The 15,489-nt window shown below is 46.5% G+C and overlaps 1 protein-coding gene across 1 annotated transcript; it reads right to left on the reverse strand.

Moving 5' to 3' along the window:
• Positions 1–8,442: 8,442 nt before the first annotated feature.
• Positions 8,443–8,946, reverse strand: LOC135821754 (uncharacterized protein K02A2.6-like). Its single transcript, XM_065334752.1, has one exon. The coding sequence runs from the start codon at positions 8,944–8,946 to the stop codon at positions 8,443–8,445; it is 504 nt and encodes a 167-aa protein (XP_065190824.1).
• Positions 8,947–15,489: the final 6,543 nt, after the last annotated feature.

Consider the following 15,489-nt stretch of genomic DNA (forward strand, 5'->3'; position numbering starts at 1 on the left):
TCATTTCCAGTAGAATGTGCTCCTCCAATAAGTGCGGCATTGGAGGTGGTGATATTTATTGCCACAGTTGCACTGCTGATATTCGTCATGAAAGAAGCAATGGATGTTGGTCAAGTCAACCAGTGGGCTTGCAGTGATAAGCAAAGTACCACAATACATCAACAAGTGTCATAGCATGGCGGAGTTGGTTGCCCGCAACGCTTCCATGTTGGTGTTGTTAGTGTAAAAATAGAGGATATCTTCCAGTCTCTAACTTTTAAAGCACATGGACCTGCTATAGGTGCAATCCTATAAATGCTTGTTTCAAGTCACAGAATTATTTAGCTTCTTACAGCTTGGATTTAATTCGCCGTATTGGAATTAATGTTAAGAAGAGGTTGATGCGACTTCGGTGATAATTGTTGAATTGCGTGTTGCTCCCTACGTGGGAGCTTGCTCTATTCCTGCCGACTTGAATTCTCACTTGACCGACTTCTTATTTTAAATTGAATTCATGGACATCTGTCAATTCAGCAGGTGAACTGCATTGCCATCGAGCCCTGAGCCAGCTCCATGGGAATGGCACGGTCATGAAGATGCGTGATGCTGTGTATCTTATTCGCATCAGAATAAAAACCTGTTTGTTTTGGCGACACACTCCGGTAGCAACTGATGCTCCGCATAATGCAGCTTGTACAGTAGTCCTCACTGCAGAAGAAAGCAGTTTAGGAGGGACTCTAGTGAGGAGTGTACGAGGATAGCCTATTAGTGTTCTACATAATCATTTGTCGCTTCATGTTTACACGATTGAAAACGATTTGCGTTTACACGACAACGAAATACAACCCAACCGGAATGATATCGTTGGCTTTACTACTATCGTTTACAGGACAACGACCGAAACCGATACCTAAACGGAACGAATTGGAAAAGCACTTCAAAGTGTTTTGAAAAGTTTTCAACACGTTTTCATTCTCGTGTAAAAGGTGAAAACAGGGAAAAAGATTGAAAACGGAGTGCGGTCAAGGAACCCATCTTTGCCAGAATATAACTAGCGGGAAACAACCATTCCTTGCGACCACCAGCACGTACCAACTCCAACTAACGTGTTACTTCCCGCCCTTGCGCCAAACCAGCACGTGCTAACTCTAGCCTGATCGCCCGTTTTCCGTTTTAGTGTAAACGGTTCAAAACGATTTTCCGTTCTCGTGTAAAAGATTTGAAAACTATTCGAGGCCAGCCCGTTTTCATTATGTTTTGTTTCGTTTCATTTTGTCTTTGTGTAAACGCAGCCTTATTCCCGTAGCTATGAAAAAGATGGGGTACATGGACCGCACAGCATCATCAAAGACAGCTCGTCACCTTATTCAAATAGGGCTTTCAACTGCAAATTCATAACGTGGTTGTTGTCAAAACTTTATTCTCACGGTACCCAGTGACCAATAAGCGATAATGGTGTGAGAGAGGAGGAAGAGTGATGAAAAATTGGGTGAGCAGGGATTAGTGAATACGTGTATGGGCAGGGTGGTCGCTACACGAGCATACAGAGTTCTGCAACAGCAGGGATATCTGGGATTTGAAGAGAGTGCCAGAAGGGATTTCGCGAAGCTGGGTGGACAAGCAATTTTAAAAGTAATGAAGGACATTGTACAGGCAGAATGGAGACAGGGATCAGTGCTTCCGGTCTGGAGTCCGACCTAGGATGTGGAAGACGGCCAACATGGTTTAAATCCACAAGCAATCTTCCCGCTCAAGCCTTAAGAATTACAGGCCCGTACCCTTGCTGTCAAGAGTACATAACCCCCAAGAGTGTGCAATTCCAGCTATGGGGTCTGCGACAGCAGAACTTCACATCACGTGATGAACCCGTACACATTATTTGCACTCTGTGCATGATAGATACAGGGTTGTACGCAGCCCAGCTTTGGGTACTTTGGGAACTCTCTTGTCGTCACTTTGCACTGTTTGCCAGCATAACCTTTTGAACCATGTCACGTGATGTGAAGTTCTACCGTCGCAGCACAGCATAGTGGTTTTGCAGGCAGTTGCACACTCTTGGGGGTTATGTACTCTTGTTGCTGTGCATAATCTCGAAAGTCATGGAAGCTCTTATTGTTATGAAACCACAATTTCTCAAGTGTGACAGGCCTTCTCGCTTGTGGCATTGTGTTCGTTTCAATGCAGTTGTATCTTGACTCTGCCGTACCGCTGATGTGTACGACGTGGTATACGCTACATGCGCTATGTGTGATTTGCTGTGTGCGCTATAGTTGTATGTTGTATGTGTTTGCTGTCATTTTCACGCTATAATTACCTGGTGGTTTAGCGTTAGTTGCTGTTGATCGAAGTGAAATATACTGTCAAGAGGTAATAGTTGTCCTCGTGCAGTGTGGTCGTTCGATCCTGACAATTTAGAGAATCACAGAGGGTTCACAACATTTGGAGACCACTCCAGGATACGAAGCGAGCATGGAACAGGAACTAGGTTATTTGGAAGCCAACTTTTTCGGCAACGGAATTCGGTATGTATTTGAAGGCGATAAGTTGATGGAATGGGTGACGCTGCGCTTGTGAGGTTGGTGGGAGGTACAGCGGAGGCTCCCTGTCACAGCGTTGGGCATGGGCCTTTGATAAATGTATCGACATACAACGGAAGGCAGCCACTGGAGCGTTATCTCCACCTGTTTGAGGACATCTGTATCAAGAATGAGTTTGAGGAAAACGAATGGCTGCTGCGATTGTGTATCGCTCTGTCGGGTAGCACTGTGAAAAGGAACTGTATTGGCTGCAGCAGGCTGGGCATTGACAGACTGCACCAGTGGGGCCAAACAAGGAAAGTTATTTTTCAACCGACCATATCCAAGGCCATGACAGCCACCCTCAGAGGCCATACATGGAAAGTGATTTTTGACCCGACCAAATCCCAGGCCATGACAGTCACCCTCAGACACGCCGGCTTAGATCTCCCTGCACTGCTGTTTGGTGGCACACTGGTACACGAGACAACCAGCATCACCCTCCTTGGTGTGAAGATGGACACCAAGTTGACCTTTAGCGATCACCTGATCCCCCAGATAGGCTATGCCTTTGGGAGATCATTGATTTTAAGGTGGCAGACCACCCGAAAATTCGGTGAAAAATCGAATTTGTAAATTCATATCGAGTGCTACGTCAGTTGAAGGAGCATGAATAGGTGCAACATCTCTGAAAATTGTGTCTCGATCTGACCAGCCGTTCAAGAGTTATGGCCGAAAAATGTGCCCTTGCAAGGAAAAAGATTTTTTTGCACACAGTCATTTTTTGGCAGCGCTGTATTTGAATATGAGCAGACCGTGTGGAACTTGTCCTTTCATGGAAGCACGCGAAAGTGTGCAGAATTTTGCTCCAAGTCCAAAAATCACGTTTTTTAGCGACGTATTGGGCTGCACGTGCAGCAGGACCTTTGCCAGCGCCCTCGTGACGTTGCAGATATGTGGCTTGAATATTGTGGTTGACGTTGATTTAGTGACTTTGGCAAGTTTGAGTCGTGTCAAGAAGTCAGGTAGGATTCAGTACTAGGCACTAGTGGAACGCGAGTGGTAGTCTTTGCCGATTTTTGAGGGTATCCTGGATTTGGTGTGCAGTGCTGTGGAAATGGCTTGCTGTGGACGTCCCAGCACTGGATGTTGTATCAAAGGTACGACCTCGTAGCACGTGCTAAACCTAAAAAAAATCAAAAATTGACTTGGGTCTGTGGGAGTCTGTGAGAGAACGCAAACTCGTTCCGTTTTGACAGATTCCAGGGCCACTTTGAGGGGCCCTACCCCACCACCCATGGCTGCTTGTGGACTTGTTTTAGGTGTGGATCCCGCGCACGGACAGAATGGGCACGAAAATGTGAACAAATTGTAAATGCATTCTTTTGGCTCCTGGGTGTCGCGCACACCGAGGCACTATGCTGGAATTTTGATTTTCTCCGGCCTGGAAAGCCTGTCAGCGAGGCTCAAGAACTTTTAAATCATGTCCAGAGAGCCAGCATAGTGGAAGAAGTGTGTGGTCAAACTTTCACTCAAATCCATGGAGAGACACCAAAGTTACGGTCAATTGAATGCCATATGGAATTTAGGGGTAGGCTGAACCCTTAAATAATAAAATTTACAAGCTACCTACGCTCCGCAGCCACCCGTGCACGCCAACGGCTTGGGGTCCTAAACAGAGCCGCCCACATCCTCACCTGCGCCGGCAGGTGGACCGTATCTAAGGCGTTCGTACGACCAGTCATGGAGTATGCGCCTCTTGTGTGGATGGGAGCTATGCAGAGTCACCTCCAGCGTCTGAACAATGTTCAGCGATGCGCACTGGATGCTTTCGGTCCTGGTGGACACCTAACCAGGCTGGCCATCCGCTGTACTGTTGCTTCGCTTACCTACCCGTACCAGCTGCACTGCTTGCCTGGTCCTCCGCATCTGCTCTCTGTTTGCCACAACGCAATATCCTCTTGACTAGCCCCAGAACTCGCAGCGAGCATGGTAGTGTCATTGGCCATGAGCACCAGCTAGGCATTTCCCAAATCGACCCGATTTTTCGCCTAATCAGCTTTTCTATCGGCTGAGAGAATGTCCACATTCGGCCATATTATGAGCCCCAAAGTAAGAATTCGGCTCAAAGCACTACTTGCAATCACCTATCACAGCATAGATGTAAAAAAATTGTAATCTGCAATGGACTGTCATTTAAACAGAAACAGATAAAATAATAAGGCACCCATTTTGATAGTCCAGGCCCACGCCTGGTAAAGAAAATAAATAGAGAAAAGAAAAGACGGATATTTGACAGGAAGTGCAAGTACAATGGGGATACAGGGCAAGTAGTTAGTTCTCACGACGCCAAGCCACACTGCGCAACAGCCAAAGCTGCTGACCGGTTCTGATCAACGGCAGAGGAAGAGGCTGGACGTCGATGACCACGAATGGCAGCGGCAGCTGTTCGGACGAGGGCAAAGCCCAACCTCACTCGAAGAAAGGCAATTACCGACGAGAAAGACTCTCCTATCTTATCCGCTACCATGGACGCAACCCTGCGGTAGAGAGCCTTCGCTGCTTCGCTTTGCACGCCAGTGTAACTGAGGGCGATGGGGACAAATGACACATGATCGATGTGCAAAACTCGTGCTTCGTAGCTGCGACTATTCTCCTTCTCGTGTCCGGCATAGACGGACATCAGGGAGGCGGGGTTTCGGTTTGAACGAACATAAGGGTTATACACCCGAGCATCGAAAAATGTTTGCTCAAACCCACCAGACTCCAATGGCAGCCACATCCAGCCGTGCACCTCCATAGATGTATATGTACTTTGCATGCTGTAGAGGCACTAACACATCCATTCCCGACGAATTCAGCGTTCAACATTTTCTTCAGACTTCGTAGCTCAAACTTGGTGTGAATCTACACAGGCGGCTGGGTAAAAGCCCTCTCTGTAACCCACACACTCCACCTACAAACTAGAACGACAAAATAGAGTAATAAGATATTCTTCAAAATTCTACTTTGTTGTCCCAGAGATTTGTACCGTATTGAACTTGGTCACCTACCTGCCGGGCTGTTCAACGCCACAACCAAATTACAAAACCTGTAAGTCATGTTGTGCATGTACCGAAAAAGGCATTTTTGTCGTAGTTCTGTTCTTTTGAGATGTGGCAAATGGGATTTGGGGATTTTGCATCTCGTTGATTGATCTCATTTATCCTGACCACCCTTTATGACCCGAGTCTGACGCCGCTCGTGGAAGACTTTTCCAGGTGGAACTCCGTGTTGGTAGTACTTGACAAAGTATGCTTCTGGTAGCTGTAGGGGCCATAACTCGGTAAACTCTTCCCATTACTATTTTTAATTACCTTTGCAACATTTCAATGAAATCTACACGGCCATTTTGTTTGACTATAATGCTTTTTGTCCACCACACACGTCAGCCAATATTGGAATCAGTAATCCGTGCTCCTAGGTCCTTCACATTGATTCAATATCGATTATCTAATGTTTAATGTATGAACCACATAGCTGGCTGTACAGACATTTCTCAAGTTATCTGGTGACATCTGCGCTGTGCTAACTTATTACCAACACCCAGCATATGAGTCAGTGAAAACTTGTGATCTTTCACTAGTTTTAGACATGTCATATTTCTAGCACTGAGGTAACATTTGTAGTGATAGAAATATTATCAACACCTAAGAACACAAAATTATTGTATATAACTGCTCCTTGGCAGACTTCCACTTCATACTGTATCCTGATGATGGCAATTTGCCGAAACGTTGAAAATGATTATGTGAAATGAAATGAGTTGTGAATTTGCGGTGCCCAGGGAATGAGCATGTGTGCTCACCAATTCTCTTCGAGTAAAATGAACAACAACAATAACAACAACATCTTGTCCTTCTCCTCTTTTACCATAATTTATGGTAAAAGAGGAGAAGGACAAGATGTTTGAATTCTTTATTCTCACGATAGCACCATCGCCAATAAGAGATAAATATATGAGAAGGTTAGATTGTAGGTTAAACAGTTCGAAAGTGATTTACATCACTTTTAACTTTACAAGTATGGGAGAGGGTGAGCGCTGCAGAAGCAGATTGAGTTAATCAGCAGTGAGCAGATTTCTTGTTTGAAAGCAGGTCGGGAGGAGACGTCACGAATGCTAGCAGGGAGGGCATTGTAGTATTCTAGGGACTTGTACAGTGGGGAGTCTTTACAGCGATGGGTTCTGGAGGATGGGATGTGCCAAGTGCGTGCGTGTCGAAGGCTGTACTGGGCCGTAACTTGAGCGGGGGGTGTTGAGCATGTGTATGTGTTGTGGAGCATATTGGTATTTTATGGAGTGAGCAAGAAGGGTGAGCTTAACTTTGCGGGGAGAGAACATTGTCGGCCATTTGAGCCGATGGAGCAGTGTACCCGTGTACCCGTAATAATCTGCCGACGGCCCTTCGGCTGGATAGGAATGGACGCCATATAATCAAGTAAAATTCTTAAAAATAGTTTCCAGGAAGTACTCTGCTACTTGAGGTTTGATCACGAAGATGGTAACCGGACACTAAGTCGAACGGAAATCATGCATTTGCTATGAGTCGCGACACCACATTCTCCTTTCACTCGTAAATGTATTTATCACAGTAGTCAAAGAATGACCAACCTGGCTGAGAAAGATCCAGCACGTTGGCCCAGCAGCAGCCATTTCCGGGGTAATGGACTGAAATGGAGAGTTTGCAGGATGAGCATGGCAAGCAAATGCTCTTTCATTTTTCCGTAAACTGACGAGAGGTCGCCCTTTCGCTGCGCGCAATGCCAGCTGCTTGTCTCCAAGATAGTGCACCTGTCATTGATTATTCCTTTTAAAAGGTACTTTTTACCCCAAGGACTTCTGTTTCTGCACGTATCCCCGCAAATATATCCAAGCAGGTATGTTTAAGTCCAGTGAAGTCATATGATGCCTCCGGTACATCTAGGGTAGTTGAAATTTTGGTAGTTCTAGGGTTAAGAATATGGTTCGAAGCTCCTGGCACTTGGGCTGGAGGTGTGCTGGGAATGAATTTGGGATTGAAGGGCGTGGCGTTGGGGTTAAGTTGAGGTGTTGGTCTTGGTGGACTGATTGGGTAAGCGCATGGGTTAAGCTCATTGTCCGTGTTTAACTGTGACTGAGACTTACGAGCACATGGTGATCTTGCGGCCTAGCAAACTACTGCGTGATGCAGTCCTTGCCGCCAGTTGGCCCTGCTCAAGCGCTGCAGCCTCATTGGCCCACTGGACCTGTAGGTCGGGTTGCTTGGGCATTGCAGGTGTTGTGCAAAATGTGTGCTTGCCAACTGCCAGAACAAACGCACTGGGTGGTGTGTCAGGAGACTGGTGACTGGCCTTTCCACAGACTGGTGGGTGTTTGGGAGCTGTGGGTGTTGCACTTGGTGCAGGTACCTCCATGAGCACTTCGGATACCCCAGGATAGGGCTCGATCACCGCTCCATCTGCTGGTGCCCCCGCCTGTGTGTCCACCGCTGAGGTTTCGACTGTTACGTCTGCTGCTATGGCTGGTTGGTCTGTGTTGCCGTGGTTCTTCACCTCGCGCTCGCTTTGTGGCGGAGCTTGGGAGCCGTTTATGGCATCAGAGTACGAACGTACAACCGGCTGTTGCACACTTGCTTGCTCATTATTTGGTGGAGATTTTTCGTTCTCCTATACTGAACGCTTTCCCTTTGGGCAGCGAGTAGCCAGGTGGCCTGGTGAATCACACAATCTGCAGGTCTTTGGCTGATCAGTGTATAGTACAGAGAACACATGACCACCAGGTGTCCTGACGTACGACGGAATAAACAGTGCATGGCGAGCAAGGTGGAAGCTTACATAGCGTACACCAGACGCCACCTTCAAACCTCGGCGGGTCGTTACGTGCCCATGACGTACCGTACTAGCGGCTTTCCCGTAGGACCCAAGGCTTTCAAAAATGCCTCGTCTGATATCCGTCAGCGCTGCAGATGATGCTGAAGAACTTGATCTTGTCCTCTTTGATGCGGCATTTGTCTGGGTTCAACTTGAAACCAGAATAATCGCAGCGAACCATCATCTGCTGCATGATGAGATCATGGTCCTCGTCTGACGTCCCGTATGTGACAATGTCGTCCGCGATGCCGGTGACATCTGGGCACCCTTCGAACGTCTGGTCGATCCTTGCTTGGAAGACATCTTGCGACATCTTCAGGCTGAATGGCATGCGAAGGAATCTGTAGCGCACGATTGGTGTGTTGAAGGTGGTGAGGTAACTGGATTCGTCGTCGAGCTCTACATTCCAGTACCAACACTTGACGTCGACGATCGAGAACACTTTCGCACCTCTCAACTTCGGGGTGATCTCCTCAATGGTGGAGACCACGTGGTGCTCTCGCAGGATGGCGGTCTCTAGAAGAGGACTAGCAAGTCCATGCAGGCAGCGGTACAAATACATAGTTTTGAAGTTGAGGTGTTTCTCAAGGGTGTAAAAATCATCGTATTTCCGCAAATAAATGATCGTCCTCGTATACAATGCCATGAATACAAGGCTGGGGCAGGGGCTATTGAAAAAATACAAGACCGTGTCCTCTTGAAAGACCGGGTATACTAAATCAGTCTTACAACTGTGCTCAAACTGTGGGAAAAATAGAAGACAGTGCTCAAACTGTGTAGAATAAAATGGAAGAACGGCGGTAAAACTGTGAGGCGAAAAATAGAAGATTGGGGTCAAACTGGGTTGAAAGAAGAAAAGACTGTCCTCAAATACAAGACCGTCCTCATTTATAAGGCCGGGTTAGGACGAGTTTGAAAAAAATAGTAGACCGGCCTACCATTTGCAGAAATACGGTAGTATGACTGTATAGAAGAATGGAGGAGTCATTCTATCCAACAAAAATATGCTTTCCTACCCTCTTGGACATGTTCGAACCTGAGCCTTTCAAGTTGGAAGTTTGTTGGCTTGCGCCTTGGAGAATTGTTCGAGCTAGGTGTCAGGTTGCTGAATGTCTCCGTACTCCTTGTAAGTTTCGTGCCATTTTGTCGCACTCGCTGCCTGCTTGTGATCTTGTCACGTTGGTGGACTGTTTGTCATAACTCGTAACATGTTGTTCTCTCCACTTTTACCATAATTATTAAATTGCCTCCTTAACCGAGTAAAACTATTTAAAATCATAAATTATTGTTTTATAACCGCAACCAGTAATACATGCTGGATCGACATTTGTGTACAATTTAATCATGTAATGTAAAACTGTGGAGGCAATGTGCAATAAAACGATGAAAAATGTGATTCCTGATGAATGTTGTACGAATACTTGTTTCAATCTAAATTTCTTCACATTTTTCATCGTTTTATTGCACATTTTCTCCACAGTTTTACATTACATGAATAAAGTGTACACAAATGTCGATCCAGCTAGTATTATTAACTGGTTTGAGGGAAAGAGACAAACGGGAAAAGTCTGAAGAAAAAATTGACTGTCACCACCAGGACTCGAACCAGGGACCCTCGCTTGTAGCCAGCGATGCTCTAACCACTGAGCTATGGTGTAGTCGTCATCCAAGCAGAGACCGTTTTCCTCAGACTTCGTAACTCACACTTCCTGCGAATCCACACAGGCGGGTGGGACAGCTAGTATTAGGCCATCATTTTTTTATATCTATGTTTCGCGTCAGTTCAACTTCCAGAATCATATGCGAGAGGTGGAAAAAATAAAAAAGTTGCAAAATAATAAAAAGGCTGATCAGAGGTGTATGCACTGTACATAGCACAATAGCTCGTGCATGGTGTACATTCGAAAGAAATATCGTACATCGAAGCACAACATCTGGGTTGCCAGCATGAGTAAGTATTCACTTTGGACAGAGGAGGCAACCATTGGTCAAGGTGCCTATGCTCCGCTGGAATATTGTACTCAGACTTCAGCAGCGGTGCAAAGGGCTCCGGAACGACGCATCCTCTCAGCTTAGGCGATCAATGCGGTCTGGTGTAAGCTCATAGAATATTGCTCCCAGATGCCGAACAAACGATTTACCAACGCTGGCCTAGGCTAGAGGCCATTTCTGAATCCCAGCTTCGCCGCATGCAACCTGTCCACACTGGTGACTCGCACGATCGTACACTCACTGTGCATGTTTGATTTTTTTTATTTTTTTTCCGAAAAAATCCAAACGTATGCGTGCGGACGGCGCGAAACATAGCTATAAAAACGATGGCCTTACTGATTGCGGTTATCAAATTGTTGTCTCCTCGCTGGTTGTTAAATTATGGTTTTACTTATTAGTGTTATTTGCATTTTCGCGTCATAGTCAATCAAAGGATTGATAATTTCGCTTTTGCTGAGTGGTGGTAAGCAGATATCAAATATGGATGATGCAGAAAGCAACATGCAAGACGGAAAAAACGGATAAGTATGGATATCGAATGCGATACGTTATGTTAGTTATTGCATGTTGATATTGTGATAGATGGTGTGATTCTATTGCTCCAGTTTAAATACTGAGGCAGTTGATAATCATAATGATATTATGGTATTCGGGGAATATGTATCTAATATTGACTGAGTACGAGGTCAATGTAGGAAATAAAAGCTGAGTAAAAGACCGAGGCGAAGCCGAGGTCTTTTGCGAGGTTTTTATTTCCTATACTGACCAAGTACGAAGTCAATATTAGATTTATCACGATAAACAGTCCATATTACAAATACCAGAACGATAACCTCATGAATCCCGGTTTTATAATTGCACAACCGTTGCACCACCACTTACTCATGCAGTGACAATGCTGCGCTACAATTGTAGGCACCGTTCAACTGCGCAACCCCTAAGCAGTCAAATATAAGCAGTCAATATAGCCCTAAGGAGTGAAATATGCAGGAATATTTGACTGCTTAGGTATGGCAAAAATCTATGGGAGTCAATACTAAGGGAGTGATAAATGATAGTATTTGGATGTTTGGTGATATTACATTTCCAGTTGATATTGATAGGGTCAGTGAGTGTCAATCCAAGTAAAACGGAACGTACTCAGGTGCTCAGAAGCAACGAAAGGATTGGTGATGAGTGGAGAATGGTCCGAAAGAAACTAGGATCTCTTCTTGGCGACGAGGTTGACGTTGCTTGAAGGAAGCAGCTTGCTTCAGCGGCCTTCACTTCGATGTCTCTCTGGAAACGGAGATCTGCTGTGAGTGAGCGTCTTCGCCTGTGACTGTAGTCGGCGTTTGTCCTACCCGTCCTCGCGTACAACTGTGGCACTTGGGGCCTCACGCAATCTGCTTTCCAGAAGTTTGATGCCTTACACCGACGTCAGTTGGCCACAGCGCATCTCCAATGAAGCACTGTACCAGAGGTGCCAAATAAAGGAGATCAGCATCTTTGTACGCCGTGCCAGGTGGCGCCTATTTGGTAACATCTTGTGGCTGCCACCATCAACCCCCACAGTATCAGCAATGGAAATCTTATTCGCAAACAACAGCACCAGATGGCTTGGCCGGCCACGCGTCACTCTTCCCAGCGTGCTGCATCAAGATCTGCAGAAAGCCGGGAAGGGAAGACTCCTGACCCTGGGAGATCTCCATTCGCTCCGGGCAACAGCTGCCTGTCGTAAGAGCTGGAAGGCTCTGCGTGTGGCAATATGTTCATCCAACTAGTTACAAATCAATGTACTTGTAATCCTATATTAGCCCGACAGTGCAAAGTCAAATCAACCGGATGTATCTCCTTAATTTGTTCATCTCCCTATGTTTCTCTCTCTCTCTCTCCCTCTCATTCTCTCTCTCTCTATCATTCTCTCTCTCTCTCTCTCTCTCTCTCTCTCTCTCTCTCTCTCATCTACACCGGTGGGTGAGACGCAGATCTCACTGTAACCCCCACACTTGACGTACAATGTACATCTTATCCAAATTCTTCTTTGTTCTCCCAGAAATTTGAGGTATAATCAACTGGTTGACCTACCTGACGGGCTGTTCAAAGCCACAACCGAATTACAAACCCTGTAAGTCATGGTGGGCATGTATCGGAAAAGAGTTTTTTTGCGTAGTTCTTTCCAGCTGCCTTTGAGGCATCAAGACGAGTTAGGAGCGGGTGGTCTGCATTGGGACGAAAGTGAACTGTCATCAGTGCAGGTGGGCAAGTGAAAGCTGCGTCCAGTAGGTCCATTGTACACTGCATTTCTTAGAAGAGAGACATGCTCTCTTATTGATTATGAACATGGTAGTAGATGGGTGGGGAAGAAGTGAAAAATCAAACTTAGTTCGTAGATACTGTATGACAGAGAGAACAAAAGAGGAAAGGGAGAAAACGAGAGAGGGAGAGAGAGAGAGAGAGAATGAGAGAGAGAATGAGAGAAAAAAAAGAGAGAGAGATAGAGAGAGAGAGAGAGAGAGAGAGAGAGAGAGAGAGAGAGAGAGAGAGAGAGAGAGAGAGAGAGAGATAATGAGAGAGAGAGAGAAGGAGAAAGAGAGAGATTGAGAGAGAGAGAGAGTGAGAGAGTGAGAGAGAGGGGCTGGGAGAGGGGAGAGAGAGAGAGAGAGAGGGAGAGAGAGACACAGAGAGAGAGAGAGAGAGAGAGAGAGAGAGAGAGAGAGAGAGAGAGAGAGAGAGAGAGAGAGAGAGAGAGAGAGAGAGAGAGAGAGAGAGAGAGAGGGAGGGAGAGAGAGTATGACAGAGAGAGAGAGAGAGTGTGTGAGAGAGAGAGTATGAGAAAGAGAGAGGGAGGGGGGAGAGAGGAGGGAGAGAGGAGGGAGAGTGAGTTGTGGGGGGGGGGGAGAGAGATTTCGAGACAGAGATCGATCAGGATGTGAGAGTTGCTGACCGAGTTACTGCTCCGCTGCAAATCACCTCTAGATGTAGTGCACGTGTGAGAGTTGCTGACCGAGTTACTGCTCCACTGCAAATCACCTCTAGATGTAGTGCACGTGTGAGAGCCTGGAAGGTTCGCTTTCCACCCTCAGTTCTGACGCTGACGGGAAGAGCATTCCACTGGACACTTGCCACGAACCGGATGGAACGTAGCCCCCAAGGGACCGCGGAGAAAAGGCACACATAGCAGATTGGACTGCTGCCCTCAAGTTGCCCGGATGTTGCTGGAGACGCGAACTGGAGCAGTGCCTGTGAACATCTCCTAAAGCAGGGGGCTAGCTTTGTGGTGGAGGCACCGATGAACTAGGACGAGAAACTTTTGATTTAGCAGTTGCAGTAGGCTGGGGACACCAGCAGGGATAGAATAGGAGCTGTGGTCACGAGATTACGCTGTTGGAGGGTTGACCGTAGACCCGTCTTGGAGAGTTTGGAGACTTGATCAAGCAGGTGTGCGCTAAGTCCTGAAAAAAAAACCGATTTGAACCATAACACAGCTGGGAAAGGATCATACTCAGAAACCATGTTCGCCGGGGAAGCTAACTCAGTCCTCGTCCATGCCTCCAGAGCTGACCAATTGTTCGCGCTGTCTTGCGACCAATATACTCCACATGTGAAGCCCAGGATAAATCATTATCCAAGACTAAACCAAGGTTCTTGGCTGTAGGGGTAACACAGAATTTCTCGCCATTGCAGATGACCTCTGGTTGTATTGCAGCTGCGCCTCGTGGCTGAATGAAGAGCAACTGTGTCTTGGGAGTGTTGAGGAGCAGGCCATTGTCCTACAGCCATGTAGCAAGGTTTGTCATGGCAGGGTCAGAATTGGAGCAGTCCATGACAATGTCATCTGCAAGTTGTTGGTGCTGTACATGAAATAGTAAATTGTTCTCTTCCTGGCCCCCACCACACAGCAACACTCCGTTCAGTTAGCTTCAATAGTAGTATTCACTTCTCAATAATAAACATCGAGGGCACAGGAGGATAAAAACGAAAACAAGACTCGAGAAAAAGACAACGGAAAAAACACCATACCATATTCGCGCGTACACTTAGACCATATATGACATCAGACACTGAACTCTACCAGACAAGAACCAAATACAACAACATGCGTTAATCTTAGTTGAACAGAAATCTGCAACATACAGACGGTGGCAGTATGGTGTGGAGTTCACTAGTGTAGAGCACAAAAAGCAGTGGCCCAAGGATGCTACCTTGGGGAACACCATGGGAGCAACTGACGGATTCACTAACAGTGTCCAGAACTTTGACACTCTGGAAACACCCTAAGATGTAGTCAGCGAACCATTCCAGGCAGTTCCAGCTATACCAAGGGAAAACAAAACTGTAACTAGACGTTCATGCTTAACATGGTCGAAGGTTTTTAGCTCGCGTTCACAATCCGTCTACACGAGTCGGCTGCTTTCCAGTTTCTAACAGTTTTCTATTGTTTTATACTGGCGACGGTGTGTTGCGAATTTTTCCTTGAGAGCAATTCTCAGCCTAACTGACTTTTACCCGAATTCAACTGAAAGAAACGGCTTCATAAAGTGACTTCTGACGACAGCTGCGGCTTGACCGTCGCTGCCAGCAAACCGTCCAGTCTCGTCCGCCACAGCCGATCTCTGGGCTTTCCGTCGTCTCATGAGGTGCACAGCCTTAAACATGCATGCCCCGTCCTTCAGCCTCTCACACTCTCTGCTGCTTGGGCCTCCAGAAGCGCCTCAGCATTGGCTCGACACTTGTCTCTGATGGTGTGTTGAAGGTCATTTCGCTGTCTTTTCAGATTGGCCTTGACTGCTGGGTTGGTGGAGTTGTTGATACTCAGACGAATATTCTTTTGCTTGAGTGATAGCTCTTGTATCGCAAGATCTGGTTTCTGGTGTCTGCTACGGTTGACGTATCCCAAAACGTCCTTGGCCACCCTGCTTATTTAGCTGCTTATAAAGAGTTCACTAATTCGAGGGTAAGACACAAAGGAGAACAGTCTGAAGAAAAAATCGACTGACACCTCAAGGACTCGATCCAGGGACCCTCGCTTGTAACCAGTGATGCTGTAACCACTGAGCTATGGTGTAGTCGTCATCCAATCAGAAACAGTTCAACATTTTCTTCACACTTTGCAACTTACACTTTGTGTGAA

The sequence above is a fragment of the Sycon ciliatum genome, chromosome 7 (genome assembly GCF_964019385.1).
Source record: "Sycon ciliatum chromosome 7, ocSycCili1.1, whole genome shotgun sequence".
In the NCBI taxonomy this organism is placed as follows: domain Eukaryota; kingdom Metazoa; phylum Porifera; class Calcarea; order Leucosolenida; family Sycettidae; genus Sycon; species Sycon ciliatum.